General features: G+C 39.2%; 1 protein-coding gene across 7 annotated transcripts in view; it reads right to left on the bottom strand.

Annotated features, from left to right (window-relative positions):
* Positions 1-989: 989 nt before the first annotated feature.
* The window catches only part of MEGF10 (multiple EGF like domains 10), a 215,497-nt gene continuing 198,008 nt past the window's right edge, over positions 990-18,478 (bottom strand). For 5 of the 7 annotated variants that reach the window (XM_035696985.2, XM_035696987.2, XM_035696982.2 and 2 more), the window contains 5 exons: positions 17,037-17,164; positions 15,588-15,711; positions 10,797-10,841; positions 9,820-10,026; positions 6,970-8,355 (listed from right to left, as the gene is read on the bottom strand). In XM_035696985.2, the coding sequence (XP_035552878.1) occupies positions 8,174-8,355; positions 9,820-10,026; positions 10,797-10,841; positions 15,588-15,711; positions 17,037-17,164 (686 nt within the window). In that variant the 3' untranslated portion in view covers positions 6,970-8,173. Of the gene's footprint in view, positions 1,615-6,969; positions 8,356-9,819; positions 10,027-10,796; positions 10,842-15,587; positions 15,712-17,036; positions 17,165-18,478 lie in introns of those variants that run through there. The other 2 variants (XM_035696983.2, XM_035696984.2) reach the window with 2 other exon arrangements.

The raw sequence follows: 18,478 nt of genomic DNA, 5'->3' as shown, positions 1-18,478 counted from the left end.
TCATGACCCTGAGATCATGACCTGAGCTGACATCAAGAGTCAGATGCTCAACTGACTGAGCCACCCAGACGCCCCTCAATCAGTCAGTCTTTATTGGACCCCTGTCATCAGCCAGGCATTACTGTTCTAGTGATACAGCAGTGAACCATTCAGAAAAGACCTTGCCCTCAAGGAACTTATGATCTATTTGACAAGACAATGAAAGAATAAACAAAGCAATTGAATAATATGTAACTTCAGAGACCAAGGCTCGATGAAGACAATCAAGCAAGGTAATAGGATACAAGATGATGGTTTCATCCACACAAGTGGTTAGGAAAGGTCTTTCTCAAGGAGTAACGATTGAGCAACCAAGTTTTCCCTTTTCCTGATGAAGAGTATAATTCGACTCCAAGTATTCTACCTCTCTCTGGCTAAGAGAAATTTCATGTCAATTAACACAGCATCCACTTAAAAAAAAAAAAAAGATGTTATTTGAGAGAGAGAGAGAGAGAGAGAGAGGAGAGAGAGCACACAAGCAGGGGAGAGGGGGAGAGGGAGAGGAAGGAACAGACTCCCTGCTGAGCAGGGAGCCCGACCTAGGACTTGATCCCAGGACCCTGCAATCATGACCTGAGCCAAAGGCAGACACAGCCTACTGAGCCTGCCAGGCACCCCACAACATTGACTTGATATTGAGCTCATTCTCTGTTCACCCCCTGCTCAAAGCTAATAGATACTACAGGTAAGCATACTGAAGCAAAATAGTCTGTGCTAGTTTCGTTGTTCCAAGAGCAATTATTATAAAAAAATTGCTGTAATATTTTGGGGGAAAACAGTAAATTCTTACAAATAATAATAATTAGAATACCATGAATATGTAAGCAAGACCACAGGGATTTAAAACATTTTTTACTTTATTTATTTAAAAACAACAGTATTCCTTTTATTTTTTTCTCAAGATATAAAACATGCAAAATAAAAAAGTTCTTGCACATTTATATTTTTACAATTTAAGCATTTTATCTTGAGATTAAATTCCATCCAATTTTGAATAAGAAGAATGATAAAGTAGTTCCTATTCAAAATATGAGAGGCCCAGAAAAAAACTAAAACCCTCTTCTTTTTTGTCACACACAGGATTCAGATATTTAATCTGAATCAAAATAATTCATCATTTTGGCTTTGATATATTGACTAAATTATTATAACATATAAAAATATTATAATATTGTCAAGCCAGGTTTACCAGCCATCTGTATGAAATATGTAATACAAAAGATGATCTCTTTCTCATTAATTATAAAATCAATTGTATAACATGACTCCAATCATTGGAACATGATGACAAATACTAGCTCTGCTTTCTTCATAATCCTCTGGCGTGTCATGCTTCGTAGAACTCAAGCACGAAAACTCCAAACCTGCCTGTGATACAGTAATGACTACTGTATCAATATACTTTGGCTTTTATCTACAATCACTAAATTCTTTACCTTAATTTCAGGGTAGCAAATAAAATTCTACTGTTAAACACTGGGGAAGCTGTGTCTCAAATCCCTGATCAGGGCTGGAACTTCAGAGAGGACACTGTTCCTGTCTGTTCTCCTAATTGTCCCAGTGTCCAAGATGCACCTAAAATAAAAGGTTCAAATGTTAGTGAAGCCATATAGCCTCTGTTTTATGCTATGTTCAGTCTATGTTACCAAAAAATCTGCTTTTAGGTATTTAAAGATCACTTGTTCCTTAAGTGTCTCAATCTTCTGCTAATAATCAAATCAAATTTGGTCACTTTGTGGCATATGTGGATTTTTCTATTGCTTTATCATCATTAAAGAAGTCCAGGCCACCAATACAGGAGGAAGAACAGCCTTTCATTAGCCTACAGCCATGCGACTTCCAATTTTTTTTCTGATCACACTTAGGTGATTCCTTGATAGCAAATTCACTGAAGTGATAAACTGGTGCTTCAGTATTTCTAGTGAATCCTGTGCCAGTCTATCACACAAGTTGCTTTCTCAGTTCCTGTTGCCATGTCTCTTCTGGTCCCTGCTAGTTGGGTCAGAGATTCCCAGCAGAATGGAATGTGGGCTATCTAATAATCTGCTGGTGGGTAGCCAAGCTGCTCTAAGAAGATGGGTAATGGATTCTGCAGCGGAAGCACAGCCAGCAGCTAAACTACCTCCGCCCCCCAGACACTTGCTTCATTCAATCGAATTATGTCTTTCCCTTGTAACCAATCTGCCACTTCTGCTTGCACCATTTTAGGTTTGTTCTTTGAGCCTCAGAGTTTGGGAATGTTACCAGGATTTCTCTCTCTTCATATTTTTTTTTCCATCAATTCTGTTTCATTGGCCCAATAGGTCTTTCACAACTGAAAGAAAGACCTAAAGATCTGAAAGATTCACATTATGGAAGGGCAGAGTTTCTGGAAACTTTATTTCTTTGATTACTACTCCACCAAGGCACCTTTTTTTCCTCTTCTGTATTAGCAACTGTTCCAACACTGGGTCCTCCTGGAATGAGTTTCCCTCTTTTTCTTGTGGTTGTAGTTCATTCTTTTAAACACGAATTCAGCCTTATCTGAATCTCACATTCCTCTATTGAATTTTTAAGCTGGGAACCATTGTTTTCAGTTCCAGGAAAATCTCTCCAGTCCTCTAATTATGTCCCTACAAGAGTTTAAATCTTATTCTATCCAGGTTTTCCTCCATTTTCCACAGTAGCTCTGCCTCCATAACAGAGGTTTATTGTAGTTTTGCACATCAGCTTCTTTTATTTCCATCTGGGCTGCAATGTTCCCATGAAGTGGTTGTGATGTTTCTCTGCCTCTTCATGTGGATAGCATGCTGGCTTTCCACACCTGTGTGTCCCTCTCTTTCCTGTGTACTCACAGCCAGGAGAGGGATTTTTCCTTCAGTGGCTACTGGCAATTCCCGTTGTCACTTCGTGAAGGCCTCCCAGTTCACAAGTCCAAGGAGGGATAGGCTGACCTTAGCCCAACATGGAAACTAACCCTCCTGAGACACCATCAGGCACAGGACAGGTAGCCTGTCTCACAGCTGTGTCATGCAAAAAGAAGAGACTTTCTTTCCTTTCCTCAGGTCAACCAGTCCTCCCTGTGTATCCCCTCCAGACTCTACTTCCATCAATTCCAGCAACTCCCATTTACATTTTGCCCCCCATTTGCACCTTCTTTCAAGAGGTTGATATCTCACTGTGTTTGGAACCTCTTCAGGTTGACAAGGTCAGCCCCTGACTTCATCTGGATGCCTGTATTCTCTAGGATAGGAATGTAAAACCAGGTCACCATCTTCCCAGAAAACCCACATTCATCCATTTTAAAAGCAATCTCAGTTCTTAGGAAGATAACACACTGCTGGAAGATGAAATCACATTATTATTGCTTTCCTAAATTACCGCTCTAGAAATAAAATATATATGGAATTGTGTGACAGTACAAAAATAGATTGGGATAAGGTCACAAAAAATATGTAGCTTTTATAATATTCATTAAATGTTCACTTTTTATTTACCAGCCTCATCACTCAACTGATTATTATAAAATGGCTAGGTTATTAGCTAATTTTTCATAACAGTAATGATAGCTAACATTTACCAACTATCTACTATATGTCAGGCGCTGAAGTAAGTGTTGTGTATGCATAAAGTTATTAAATTCTCACAAAACCTCTACAATAATAGGTACTATTATTTCTAACATATTATAATATAGGAACCAAGGCCCCGAGAAGTTAAGTAACTTACCAAAGTCACACGGATAGTAAGATGATTTATTTTCCTAATTAAATAATGAGCTATTTTAAAATAGCTCATGTATCATATTTTTCTGCATCCCCAACTGTGCTTGGCACTCAGGCCCTCAGTAAATAAACAGTAATTGAGAGAAGAAGCAATGTTTTATTCATATTTGATCTCTAGAACACAGTGCTATAAAGTGGATGCTCCAAAAATATTTTAATTATAAAATAAAGAATTAACAAGCTACTGAGATTTAAGAAACAAATTCACATAAGATGACCTAAAACTCTTTACAGAAGACTTGACTCTCAACTACTGACCTGGGTTGCTAGAATCCAAATATGTACAAAATGTTGCCTCTGTCCCTAAAGAACAAGTAGTCTGAAGGGAGAGCAGATATGCAAGAAGTTAAATATAATAAAATGCAATTGTTTTTATATGCCTATATAAAGTGCTATGGTGCTACACATGAAAAAAATACTATTTTTTCCGGCAAGATGATATTTTTTTTCTTCTCACTAATTAACAATAAAATCAGATATAGAAATAAACACTACTTTAAATTTTTTTTATTAGAAAGTTTATTGCATTAATCTATAAACTCATTTAGTGATATAAATGACAACATAAGCTAATACTGACCAAAGTTTACCATATTTGGAAAATAGAGATATTTTCACACCAAAAGCATTTTTTTTGTTTGCTATAATCAAGAAAATTCTTATGTATTTGGATTTTTCTCCTTTTAAAAATATATGTTGCAGTTGTTCATATCAAAAGGAAGTCTGGACTAAATACTGAATGAAAACAAGCAGACTCAGGGTTAGGATGCCACTAATAGGAGGACTCAAAAAGGCCAGTTTGCTGAACTGTACATCTTTAATTAAGAAATAAGCCGTCATCCACAACATGTGACTCATATTTGTACATCTATATACACTTTCCAGACGTAAAGCCTTTAAGATAAAAATATCAATTAAATACTTAGTTTGAATAATAAAGATGTTACCTGAAGATAGAAAATTTGTTATTTTAAAAAACATGACCTTAAAATGCAATTTTTATGACTTCATCTTATTTTAAGTCGTAACTGGACTTCTAATATCGACATTAATTAGTAGTGTTATATTCCTATGCAACTTTTTCAATATTTATGGTTTAAAAATCCCCAATAATTGTCAAGTACTGCTTGTGGCTCTGTGGTGACCACATTTTCATAAAATGGTCTGCATTTCTTACAAACACAGTGGTTGTGCTAATGGAATTGGTTGGGGCAGGTTATAACTATCTTATAAAATTCCTAAAATTGGCAAATATAATTTACCATAGAGGTAATGCTAAACACATTAAACTCTCTTTTAGCCTAATGAGTGTAGCATGTGAGAGGAATTTATATCAAGCATTGTAAATAATTATTAAATACTCCTTATCATATAATTAACTATAAATAACATATTCTCCATATTAAAACAAGCACATAAACTATGTTGGGCCACTTTTGTTGTATTTATATATAAATACAAATAGTCTATAAATTTTCTGACATAGCATGCTTGAGGGAAAGAATGGCTTTTCGTTGGTACTGCCAAACTCATTTACTGCTCTGGCCACTGTAGGATATAAGGAAGAAATTAATTTTATGGTCCCAAATGAATGAGTTCAAAGGTCATGAGAATAGATTCCTTGTGTATGAAGAATGACATCACCATTAAATTACATTTGATATATCTAGAAGAGTCCAAAAGGTGTCAATTTCAGAGGGAAAAAAAACTTGCCAGGTCCTTTTGCCCTTTAATTTTCATTCTGACAAAAATATTTCTCTCTTTACCTGAATCTATATCAAAATATCTAGGAGGTTCTGTCTTGTCAGCTAGACCTCTCCAAATACACCATGTAGTTTTACGATATCCAAAATGCTATGTGTGTTCTGATGTTTGAAAAAATCTCGAATGAACTCTAGTGAGCAAGACTCACCTCTGATACAAATGTGGTTTCAGGACAGCAGCAATCCTGAGCCATTGATCTGCCAGAAAGAACACCCAGGGAGGAATGGCAGTGGCCCTTTGCAGTCTACATCTGTCACCTGGGCTTTCTACATAAGATGCTGTTGTCTTTGTACGTGAAGCTTTTAGGGTTTTCTCTTTTTTAACAGTGTAATGAGAAAAGAAGTTATTGTCTTTAAAATTGTGTATAGGGAGTAATGGAGAAACTCAAATGTATTGTGGAGCAGTGAAGAGATGATGGTTAAAGAAGAAGAAGAAAATGATTTTTTTCTTACCAGAAAGGACATTTCCTGGCTATTGACCCACAACAGTCTCAATGAGATGCTTACCCCCTAGAGCCAAGGGTCGACCAAAGGTCAACTGTTGGAATGAATTGTTCCATATTTCCTTGAATTCATTTTGAGATTCTCTACAAGAAACAGCCATCAAAAGAGTGAATGCTCTAGGTTTGTTTGTTCTATTATCTCCCTGACCAAACTATCATCCCAGGTGCAGGTGTGTGACATGAAATCACAGGATCCCCTAACTTGATGGCTGGCAGGGACAATGCCTTATGTATACTACTGGCAGAATGGGTGCACAATACATATGTGTCAATTGACTCGCTGAGATACCATATAGGTTTTCATGTCCTAAAAGATTCATAGCCACTGTTTCCTCTCATAAGGTTGCTCCTCACGCAGCTTTTCAGACCTTCCACTGGCTCAGGTAGATCAAAGAGAAACTGACTTTCTTGCATCATGTTGGCATTCTCTGGAGACAACTCTCTTGAATTGAAAAATGTTAGTGCGTGACAGGTATGCACAGGACAAGCATCTATTCTGGTTTGCTTGGGACAGTCCATATTTAAGCCCATTGTAGGTTAAATATTAATAATGCCCTCATTTACACTCATAGTGTCCCAATCTGGATGATCAGCTGTGTGATCATCCCAGTGAAGGTCTTCAGTAAGACCAGTCTGTGGTACTTGTTCAATAAACCAACGGCTCCTCGTTTCCCTTGCCCCTGGTTTCACCAATACTCAGAACCCACAGACCAAAAGGAGCTCCATTTTGGAATATTTAGCAGCTTCTCTATTTCAATTATAAGCCATTCACCTATGGTGACTTTACCATTTTAGTAATGATCAATTTTAATAGAGTTGATTTATATATTTTCATCTCCTCCCTCCAAAAGTAAAAAAGGACGCTGCATTTTTATCAAGCAAGAAGATAAGTGGCAATAATACAAGAAACAATGAACATAATATAATTTTTTTCATTAACAATCCAAGCACTACAAAACATAGAATATACAACTTAAAAATGGAAATACAAATTAATGAAAAATGGGGTACACGTCATATTAGCAATGCAAAAGACCAGCTTAAGCATAGTTTCTCTAAATCAACAATTAATAAAAGGAAAGTGCCCTTTTCTCAAATATGCACAAAAATATTCCGGTCACTTCTGGGGAAAAATTAATCAAAACTTTCCGCTAATTCTATATTACAGCATGTGTTACTAATGGTTTACAAAACCGAAGCATCCTCTTACACTTAAAATTTACAGCCTTTTCCAATCATTACACACTCATTCAATCCAGTTTGTCAAAAATAAAACAATTTCATTTCTACATTTATGAAATAATTATTGATATGTTATGGACCTTAAGTGGTGAATATGTACAATGGGGACAGCAATCAGAATGATGTCATGGACCAAAGTGGGCCAAGGGTCAAAGACGACTAACCTCTGCTGGCCACATCTGTATACTGATTCCTGAAATAATTCGACTATTTCTAAAATAACTCTAATTTTTCATTTCTTCATCCTAAAAAAAGTCTAAAGTTTCCATATTTAAATGTGCTAACCAAGTCTAGAGTTTATCCAAAGTCTCTGCAGGTATGCCACTCGACAGAACACTTCTTCCTGGGTTCGTATTATCCCTATAATTCTGAGATCCGCTGAAAAAAATACACATAAGGACTCGATAATAGGCCCCTTTTCTTCTACATGTTTAGTGATTCACACTAGATTTTATGATAAACTGCACAATCCTCGGTACAGCTCTGCAATGCAAATGAGAAAGAAAATATTTAAATTTTAATTGTTCAAGCAGTAATACCAATGGCCACCGCACCCCATGACTCCCTCCTGAGGACCTCAGAAAGTCCACGCTTTTAGCCTGGATCTTATAGGAAGTCGTGCTTCACGGGTGCAGTTCTATGAGTAAGAAGACGAGGAAGTCACATTGGTGTCTCCTTCCAAGCCACCTGTACAAGAGGGACCTATGGTCAGTCAGCCTCAGCTTTGAGCTTTCTGGTTCACGTCCAACAGTTGCCTACCAAGTAGATTAACATTCACCTAAGGTGGCAAACTTGACGCTGGAGAAGAACCGAATTGCAATTCTGGAAACTGTTCCAGCGGCTACCGGGCAGTCCTTTGGTGTCATTCACTGCTGCTGCTGCTGCCACTGCCACCATCCTCTCGCTTGGGGGAGGATGAACTGTCTCGGACTGGCAGCAGGTCATAATGGCAAGGGATGTGACTGTTCTTTGGGAGGTCGTATGGATCCTGGGTGAGATGCCCATTATTGCTGAATATTCCTTGGACAACACTCACTGTAGGTTCTGTGACAACCAGGGACATATGAATTTATCAGCAATGGAAAACTTTAAAAAGAATAGAATATGGCATTTCTTGCAAATCTCAAACATACAAGAGGAGCCTTTATAAAAATATAAGGAAATATTATGTTAAGAAGTGAAGGATGGTTTTATAATCACATAGAGGTGGCTACTCTACAATTGTTAGACCAGCTGATGCACACCATGGTGTTCTGAACAAAAAGGTGACTGTAGGGTTGGAATGAAGATATCCAAGGACTCTACAGAAACCCTGGAAGTGAATCCTTGTCTGAAAAGTGCTTTGGAAATAAACTAGTCCAAACCCTTTACTGCATAGGTGAGAAGACTGAGGTCCTTCCAGGTTAACTCAGTTTATGGAAATACTTAAGTTCACTTTAAGACGCAGGACCCAGGCTAGCAGCTGTGTTCCTGTGTTAAAGTGGTGGGTTAACAGGATCGTTCAAAGGAGGATTGCAACTGACTTTTCAAAAATAAATTTAGGTCACTACACCTTCCATTTTTAAAAAGCTGTCTTAATTCTTTCAGAATAGTAATTTATCTTTTCAGTGACATGTGTATGGTATAAATTAATTACTAGTGATTAGAGTTAAATTAGCCACTTCGGGGTCACGTGGGTGGCTCAGTGGTTGAGCGTCTGCCTTTGGCTTAGGTTGTGACCCTGGGGTCCAGGGATCGAGTCCCACACCGGGCTCCCTACAGGGAGCCTGCTTCTCCCTCTGCCTATGTCTCTGCCTCTCTCTGTCTCTCATGAATAAACAAATAAAATCTTTAAAAAAAAATTAGCCACTTCATTTACAAGTAATAGAGAATTTTTTAAAGTTGAAATCGCCAACATTGAGATATAGAAAGAAAAATTAAAATACATACTACTCTACCCAACCAGTGACAGCTCTGATGTGTTTTAACTTTCCCCAAATGGCATTTGCAAGGGACAATCAAAACCACTCTAACTTTAAACTGAACTCTTATTAATTTCCATCCCATTCATATCCAAGAATATGAGCAATATATCAGACAAATTTAAAGTAAAATGTTGCCATCCTGCTAAAAGCATTATATTTAATCTAATGAATATACAACCAGGAAGTGGAACCACCTGTTTCATCCCCTTGAACCATCTGTTTTGGCTAACTCGACACAATAGCTAATACGATACATACGCTATTCCCAGGTGCACTCAAAGAGTCACTATGGTTACGAAACAGAAGATGGACAACCAGGTGAGAGATAGGGAAATTTTACTTTAAATTTTCTAAATGGTATTTTCCATTAAACATTTATTTGACACCAATTAATATGGTCACTGAAAACACAGGTCTCACTGAAAATATGGACCATTGTCTTCAGTGATGCTTATACAAACTGTTATTGTACTCTCAAAGACTTTAAAACTGTTCCCCCCCAGAATTCCCATATTAGGTTCTTTCTTTGGTTAGGGGAACTCACCAACTTCATAGACATTCTTGTTGGCTGAAGTTGAGTTATTGATCTCTGCATAGGGGGAATCTCTCCGTGCTGGTGACTTCATTTCCACATAGCCACACTCTGAGTTTTTGGGGATAAGTACAGGCGGGTCTTTAATAGTGGCATATGGGTTTTCAGAACTGCTTAAGGAGCAGTTACTTGAATTATATTCAGAATTCTTTCCCAAATCTGTAGAGAGATGGGGGAGAAAAGCAAACGCTATTAATTTTTTTCTTGTTAATACTTTACTTGGACAGGTTACTTCCTTTTCTTTGTAGCTAATTTTCTATAGTTATATATATATGGACAACATCATATATTTTCTACTTATTTTAGAGATAATCTGATGTAAAATTACCATCTATAAAGTAATCTTAGCTCCTCTCTCAGGTGAGTATCAAGGTAAACATTGTAGAGTTGATTTCATTTTTATTTCATTTCACACTCAATTCCATTCTAATTTACTAATAGTCTCTGAATTATCAATGTTTTCGACCAGGAAATCATCTGTCAATGCCCCGGAGAGCACAAGAAAGTTCTATCATCATGGTAAGGGAGGCATTTGTGATGTCAGACTTCCTTGTAAAACCTCAAGACTGGGCACATGAAGTTATTCATGTAACAATGCTGAGCTCTAGTTTTTCCTGCCAATTCCTTTTTTTGCATCTCCTTCTCCCTGTAAATCATATATATCTTCTCAAAGAAATATGAGTGTCTTCCAGCAAACTGAAACCTTTGTTCCCCCACACCTATGATCTAGCACAATGCACCTATGGTCATGCTCTTGACCTTAGTCAAACGTGTTTGTATATTTGGTGGACTAATTAACCATACCAACAGCTCCACATTTTCTTTACACTGCTATTATTGCTTGTTTAGCAAATTATTTTGGTCTCTGAAAAAAAATTTTTTTAATTATGATTTGATAGATGTATTTCTTCTTTAAATTTATACCATACCTTTCAAGGATTTTCCCATATAACTTCTATCAAGTCCAAAAGCTCCTGTGATAAAGAAGAAAAAAAATCCCCAGTTAGATCTGGAAAGAAGAGAAAACCCAAATAATATTCCAAGGTTATGGAGGAGGATGGTGTGGGCATCCATTATCTCCTCACTGCAACAAATAACCAAGGCTGCTGCTTTTCAAATCTTTGCACCAGATCACTCATGCTTGATGTCTTCAGCGCTTAGAATTTAAAATATATATATATATCATTCTGATCATTCTCTTGCTCATTTACAGTGACTTTGGGAAAGGCTGATCAGTACATGTAGAAAATAAGACATGGGTGAATCGGTACACTTGATTCAAGGTTGCACCATGAAAGAGGCACAGCCGGACTAGAATTGAGACAAAGGACTTGGATTTCCTCACTCATTCACTGCATGACTTTGGGCAAGATGTTCAACTCTCTCTGCATCAATTTTCTTATCTCTAAAATGAGGAAAACAAAACGTGCCTTCCAAACTTTACAGGGTTGTTGTGATCATTAAATGAACTAGAGCACCTGAAAAGGCATCGTAAACTCAGAGGCGCCAGATAAATGAATGGTGTTTCAGTGACTGTAACAGTGAATGTGTCCTACGACCCCCAGCTCCAGTCTACATGCAAGCATTCCAAGTCCTCTTCAGTGATCTCTTAAAGAAATGTTATAGACTTACGTTAGAATAAGAGAGTTAAGTAATGACTTACGGCGAACATTCAAGTAAGTGTGAGAATGTAAGGAGACAATCCCCTGCCACTGGGCGTGTGTCCTTAGAATGATAGTAGACTCAAGTTCTGATGTCCTGGGGGACACACTTTTGTAGAGAAAAAGGGAGCATCCCCTAAAGGGAGAGGATATGTCTAATATCATTCATTGTAGGACAGGAAATGGGAATGTCCTCCTCTCTCAGAGAATGTTTTCCCCTCTCTTGGGTCTGGGTTGTGAAGTCCCAGCTGATGGGAAAGATGTCCAGTTGTGCAGGGCGGGCAAGATAAGGATGAATAGTAAATTAGTCTAACCAAAGGGAGGTCTGGCCTTTGCCCTTAGTTACTGGGAGGTGATCTCTAGGTCTTTGAAATATCCCACCCAGTAACAGTGTTTTTGTTTACCTGGAGCTCCACTGAATAGTCTATGAAAGTGATTTATGGGAGGGGGTTTGGGCCACTTAGTGTCAGCTTCATTTCCAGAGGGACCAGTTGAAAGGTCAGCCACCTGGGTGGTCAACCATGTTGACCTAATCAAACTCTAGACACTGGGAATCCCTGGGTAGCTCAGCAGTTTAGCACCTGCCTTTGGCCCACGGCATGATCCTGGAGACCCAAGATCAAGTCCCACATCAGGCTCCTGGCATGGAGCCTGCTTCTCCCTCTGCCTGGGTCTCTGCCTCTCTCTTTCTCTTTCATAAATGAATAAATAAATAAAATCTTAAAAAAGAAAAAAACTCTAGACACCAAGGCTGAAGTGAGCTTCCTTGGCTGGTAATACTTCACGCATATTGTCATCTACTGTAGCCAGGACAAGTTAGCACTTTCCATGATTCCACTGGGAAAGGACAACTGGAAGTTTCTGACTTTGAACTGTCCTTGACTCTACCCACTGTGTCTCCTCCTTTGGCTGATTTTAATCTGTATCCTTTGGCTGTGATAAACTGTAACCATGAGTATAACTCCTTACAGTACATTCTGTGAGTCATTCTAACAAATTATGGATTGTGAGGGTGGTCTTAGGGATTCTCACACTTTGTAAAGGGACCGCATGAGGATAGGCAGGGCCTGTGGCATCTGAGAGCTCCCTATTAAGGGACTCTGTCTTTGCTACTCTGCCAGATTCACTTAGCTGTCTCCAAACTATAGCAAAGTCTCACTAAATGTCCATCTTGGTCTTAGTTATGCGATCGATAACATTCTCCAAGAGGCTAAGGGGAGGAGCAGCATGAGGTGGAGAGTAAATTAAGGAACAAGAGGGGCACTATGACACCAGCATCCCTGCCAGGTTCTCTCTGGGTGCTGTTTTAATGAGGGAGTAGGCGGGGTTCTTCATATAATCCCCCGTACGTTCCACTCTCTGGATAGATACTTTCAAATGCTTGGCTTAATCTAATTCATAACATGAACCACCACACGATCACTATCTATGTCACAGATGAACAGATCAGCCTCAAGAGGGTGATCAGCCCAGGGCCATATAACAGAACCAGGAATCAATCTCAGGGCTTTTGTGTCAGGTTCAGGGCTCCTTCAGACAACGTCAGCACAACATTTCCATCATTTAAAACACCTACATATTTCATCATCCACAGTGTGCCTTACCCTGTCCTTTGTAAGGCAAGACTTTTTCTGTGCAACAACTGTAGAGGGCCATTAAATGAAGAATTTCTCTGGGATGGGAACACATGAAGGAGACTCAGAATTTGTGATGATGATTTTACATTCTCAACAATCAGGCCTGGAGGTCTTAGAAGAAAAGCAGGGAAGTTCATATGTGACCACTGCAGTGACTGTGTTCTAGAGTCTCCAGACCAAGTGTAGCAGGTAAACATGGAATAAGAGAACTTTTCTCTCATTAGTGCCAGGTACGTACTTTATTAACATCAATTCATGTATTTCTTGAGCGACATTATTCACGTAATGTAGACTTAAAAATTTTTTTCTCTGATGTTAAGTGATTTGACCAATGAGTATACTGTGAATCTGGTATATAAATGACTATGTTCAGAAATATACAGCTATTTGATAATGTTGATATAGAGTGCAGACAAAAGTTAAGAATTTGTATTCATTTTCCTACTTTAACTTTTGCATTTTTACAGTAATAGGGGATTCCAGAGCCCTTACGGATTGGTTCCTTCCTCTGGCTCAGGTGATTTGGCATATGTAGTATTCATAGAAAAAGCAGGGGAGGAGTAGTTGGAATATGAACTTTGAGACCTGGCTTTAACCTCTTCTTTCCATGAAATCCTGGGCAATAGAGTTAATCTCTCTGTGCTTCCCAGTTTATTCCTCTATAAAACAAGATTCACAGAAGGGCCCGCCCTTCTGTAGGGTTGTCAGATTCAGTGAGTAAAACAAAGTAAGGCACAGCCAGGGTGGCTCAGAGGTTTAGCGCTGCCTTCAGCCCAGGGCCTGATCCTGGAGACCTGGGATTGAGTCCCACGTCAGGTTCCCTGCCTACTTCTCCCTCTGCCTGTGTTTCTGCCTCTCTCTCTCTCTCTCTCTGTCTTTCATGAATAAATTAACAAACAAACAAACAAAAACAAATAAGGACGGTGCAATTTGAATTTCAGAGAAACAACAGATAATTTTTAGGGTAAGTATGCCCCATGCAACTTTTGGGATATATTTATACTAAAAATATTTGTTGTTTCTCTGAAATTCAAATTTAACTGGGCTTCCCGGTCACCCCATCATCAAATAAATACAAATGAAAGGGTTTGCTACCCATAAGGTAATGCACACATTTGTTATGGCATCATCAAGCTCCTCCCTGAAATTTGGCAACTGCTTGGCAATGGCACAGTTCACTCAGTGGGGTATCACACCAGGTCTTTAAGGGTGGTCCAGGAGGCCCCACCCCCTTTTCAGGAAGGTCATGAGATCAAAACTATTCTCATAATAACACAATGACATTATTTGCTGATTTCACTTTTGTTCTCACTCAAGTGTGTGGTGGTTTTCCAAGAGCTGCACCACTGATTAAATGGGGGAAGCAGATATGAAACTTGATCTTCTCTGAAGCCAGATATTAAAAAGACCTAAAACAGTGCCATTCTTCTCACTAATTTGTTTTTGTTTTAGAAAGTGTAGTTCTCTATTCTTTTTTTTTTTAAGATTTTAAAAATTTATTCATGAGAGACACAGAGAGAGAGGCAGATGCAGGCAGAGGGAGAAGCAGCCTTCCCGCGGGGAGTCCAATGTGGGACTCCATCCCAGGATCCTGGGATCACGACCTGAGCGAAATGTAGACACTCAACCACTGGGCCACCCAGGTGCCCCATATAGTTATTTTTTTCATAAAAAAAGTGTTTTATATTATCATGAAACTAGACTACTGTTATTATAAACAAAGAAATAAATAATTATTTTAAATAGTCTCAGTTTTAACTTGTAACATAGTGAGCATCAACAGATATAACCCATATTGAAAGAAGCTCTTCAGCATTCTCGATTACTTTCACGAAGGGGTCCTGATCCAAAATGTTCCAGAAACACTGACCTACTATGTTCCTGTTGATATCTTTATTTCTTCACCTAAAGGGGAAAGGGAGCCTCAAGTATGGGTGCTCCTTATTAAAAGAGAGCAAAAAGTAACACATTTCCTGGTACCACCCAGACAAGATTCAAATCCCAGCTCTACCATTTAATAGGCTTTGAGACTTTTCTCAAGTGACTTGACCTCTTTGTAACTCAGTTTCTCAACTGTAAAATGGACATAATGGTGACAATAATAGTACCTACTTAGCAGAGTACTTGTGAGAATCATCTAAGTTAATGTATGTAGAGTTAGAATGGGAGCTACCAGTAGACAGAGATTCATGTGTCTCATTATCAATTCCTGGTACACACTAGGACCTTATTAAATGTTTGTGGGATGAATAAAGTGCCTAAGACAGTAATAAGCCCCATACAGACATTATGTAAAATTTTATCATTCTGTTTTTTTGATGCATATTTCCAAAAGGTTGCTTTGGCATATCATAAATCTATGACTATCCAAGGTGACTAAAAGATAAAGGAAGTTGTTGAGGATGGATATTGGGGAACTTGCCAAGCTCATTAAGGTAGCCGCCATGTTTCCAGTCTGCTGGCAATGTTCCCGTGCAGTCTGCCACTGGGCCTCTCTTCCCAGGATTCACATTTTTCAGATTCACAAACAGCTGATTGTTCTTTGACTGTTAAAAATAGAGACCATAAAAGATGTAAAGAGAGAATACCACGTGGCACAGCACAATGTTGTCAATGTGGGGAAAGCATGTCCATGGCATGGATCAAAAGCTGGTGCTTCAATGAGGTGGTCCAGAGGGGCAGAGGTGACAACTGGTTGGGTCTTAGAGGGCAGCAGGAGTACACGTGCATTGACCCGAACTATTCCCCTCCTGCCTCAAATTCTTCATTTCACTTAGTCACTCTGTGCACATTAGACTTTACTTGAGTTAATGTATGTGGAACTTTGAATGGAAAAGTTAAATTCTTGGTTTGGGCTCTCCTATCAAACACTATAATTTTTTCTGAGTCACCAGTGACTCTGGGCCATTTCCTTAACTATATATGTGAGGATAAGATTGTGTACTTTGCCTCCTTCCCTGAAAACATAGGAGAACAAATGCAACGATGAATATGAAAGTCTCTGGGAAATGTGAAATGCTATTTAACTATTAGGCCCTATAATTAAAATTCAGCTTCATTAATATAATTGCAACTGAATTAATTTAATTAGCTTGGTTTTCTTCTAGTAGCTAGAATGAGACAATGGAGATTGGAAATATAATTTGGGACAATTGGAAGGAAGACATGTTTGGGATTTCAGAGCATTCTAGAGGATACTGAGAGGGAGGTGAATGGTACTAGAAGAGCAGCCCTGGGGGTCCAACACCTCTGTGTGTCTATAAAATGAGGATAACAATCACTCTTGATTCACAGGATTGGTGTGAAGAGTAAATGAACTAATACTTGTAAACTGATTTGGAGTGCTTGACACATAGTTTCGATTTGATCATTTTTGACCTATAATAAGGCAATTTCATGTGGTTCAACCCAAATAAATGAATGTTGTTTTTGTTGGGAAAGGACACATGGCCCTTAAAGGGCATTAGAAGACAGCTGGTCAGAAAAGACAAAAGAAAGGACCCAGGATGGAGTCTGCTGAGGTCTGCTATGAGACATCATTTTCAAGCCTCTGCAATATGAGAAACATTTTTCCAAAGAAGTACACTGGAAACAGTGCAAATTGGAGACAAGGAGACCATGGCTGGCACTGCAGCTGCCTCCCTCACGAACTGGGGAACTGTGTTTTGAGGTGAATCATATTGTCTGCTGCTGGAGTTTTTCACCAGTAAACTTGAGATTCTAACATGCACCCAGAAAATTGGAGGAATCAAGGAGATAAGAGATATAAAGTGCCTAGCACTGCATCTGGCAAACAGCAGCTGTCCCAAACGCTTGTTCCTTTCCTCTCTCCCTTGCCGACCTTTGGGGACTGGGAAACCCTTCCTCTCACCTTTGCGATGGTCATCCTGTCCCTGTTGTTGACATGTGGGGATGTGGCGCACTGGGTAAGTGTGTGGTAACTGGGGTTAGTGAAGTAATGGCTGTTAGCACTTCCACTGTTGCTGTGGGGAAGGGTTTCTGTAAGAAGAGAAGGAAACGGTTAAGGCAACAGGCTCCCCCAAATCTGTGTGGATAAAAGGGAAGCAAAATAACCAGAACAAATGCTTGTACTGCTTCCATATCACAGGCTGGGCAAAATCCTCTCCTGCCCAAGACACTCAGTAAAGCTTCGAGAAGCAGCAGGTGTCTGCCTTCCTCCCTGCCTCCTGAAAAGTGTACAAGTGTCCTCAGACAATCCCTCTTTGCTTTGGGGCTCATACACCTGGGGAGCCATCACTTTGAAGCTACTTCTGTTGTAACTTGGCTCTTTTTTTATTTTTAGACACTTAAGCTCTCTTCATAATATTCTGTGTTAGAAATGCACTATTAAGTAAATCGACTGCTTTAGGTATTCCCCTAGAATCAGTGTATTTATAAACATGTAACCCATCTGAAATCCTGCAGTAATTTTCCAAAATAATAGATACTTTAAGTGTTCAAATTCCTTAATTGAAGCGATTTCCTCTTTTTTCCTGTACTTCTCCTCCTCCTCCTCCTCTTCCCCCTTGAGAGAGCAAGCGTGCTCAGGAGCGAGGTGGGGGCAGGGGCAGAGAGAGAGAGAATCTTAAGCGGATCATGCTCAATGGCATGGCTCGACCTCACAACCCTGAGATCATGACCTGAGACAAAGTTAGGAGTTGGACACTTAACTGACTGAGCCACCCAAGCTCCCCAAAGTGGTTAGTTCCTCTGGTGAATGAGTATGTCACTTAAAAATTTACATTTATAGAGGCTTGTGACAGAAAGATTTGAAAGAGTTTTCTAAAGAACATCTTTGGTTCTTGTTAATACTACACAACTGATTATTATATAACTTTGATGCTCTGTAGTTAATGATTTGTATGGGCTCAGGGACAGGTTAGAAGATACCATGTTAAAATACCAAGGCCAGGGGTGCCTGGGTGGCTCAGTTGGTTAAATGTTGGTTTTCATCTCAGGTCATGATCCCGGGGTCCTGGGACTGAGCCCCACATCAGGCTCCCTGCTCAGCAAGGAGCATGCTTCTCACTCTCCCTCTGCTGTCCCTCTGCTTGTACTCTTTGGCTTTCTCTCTCTCGCTCTCTCTCTCTCTCTCTCTGTCAAATAAACAAAATAAAATCTTAACAACAAAAACAAAAATTAAAGCCCAATGCCAGGGACAGAAGACCTGGTCCTCATCCTTGATCTGCTCCATGACCTTATCAAACTTATGGGTGCCTCCTCCTCTCCGCTCCCAGTCCCCAACATATGACAAAAGCTTAGATGCCCAGCAGAGCTTCCACCAGATTGAAATTCCCAAGGTCTAAAGCAACC

Source organism: Canis lupus, chromosome 11 (assembly GCF_003254725.2).
Source record: "Canis lupus dingo isolate Sandy chromosome 11, ASM325472v2, whole genome shotgun sequence".
Taxonomy (NCBI): domain Eukaryota; kingdom Metazoa; phylum Chordata; class Mammalia; order Carnivora; family Canidae; genus Canis; species Canis lupus.
This window is presented reverse-complemented; position numbering and strand designations above follow the sequence as displayed.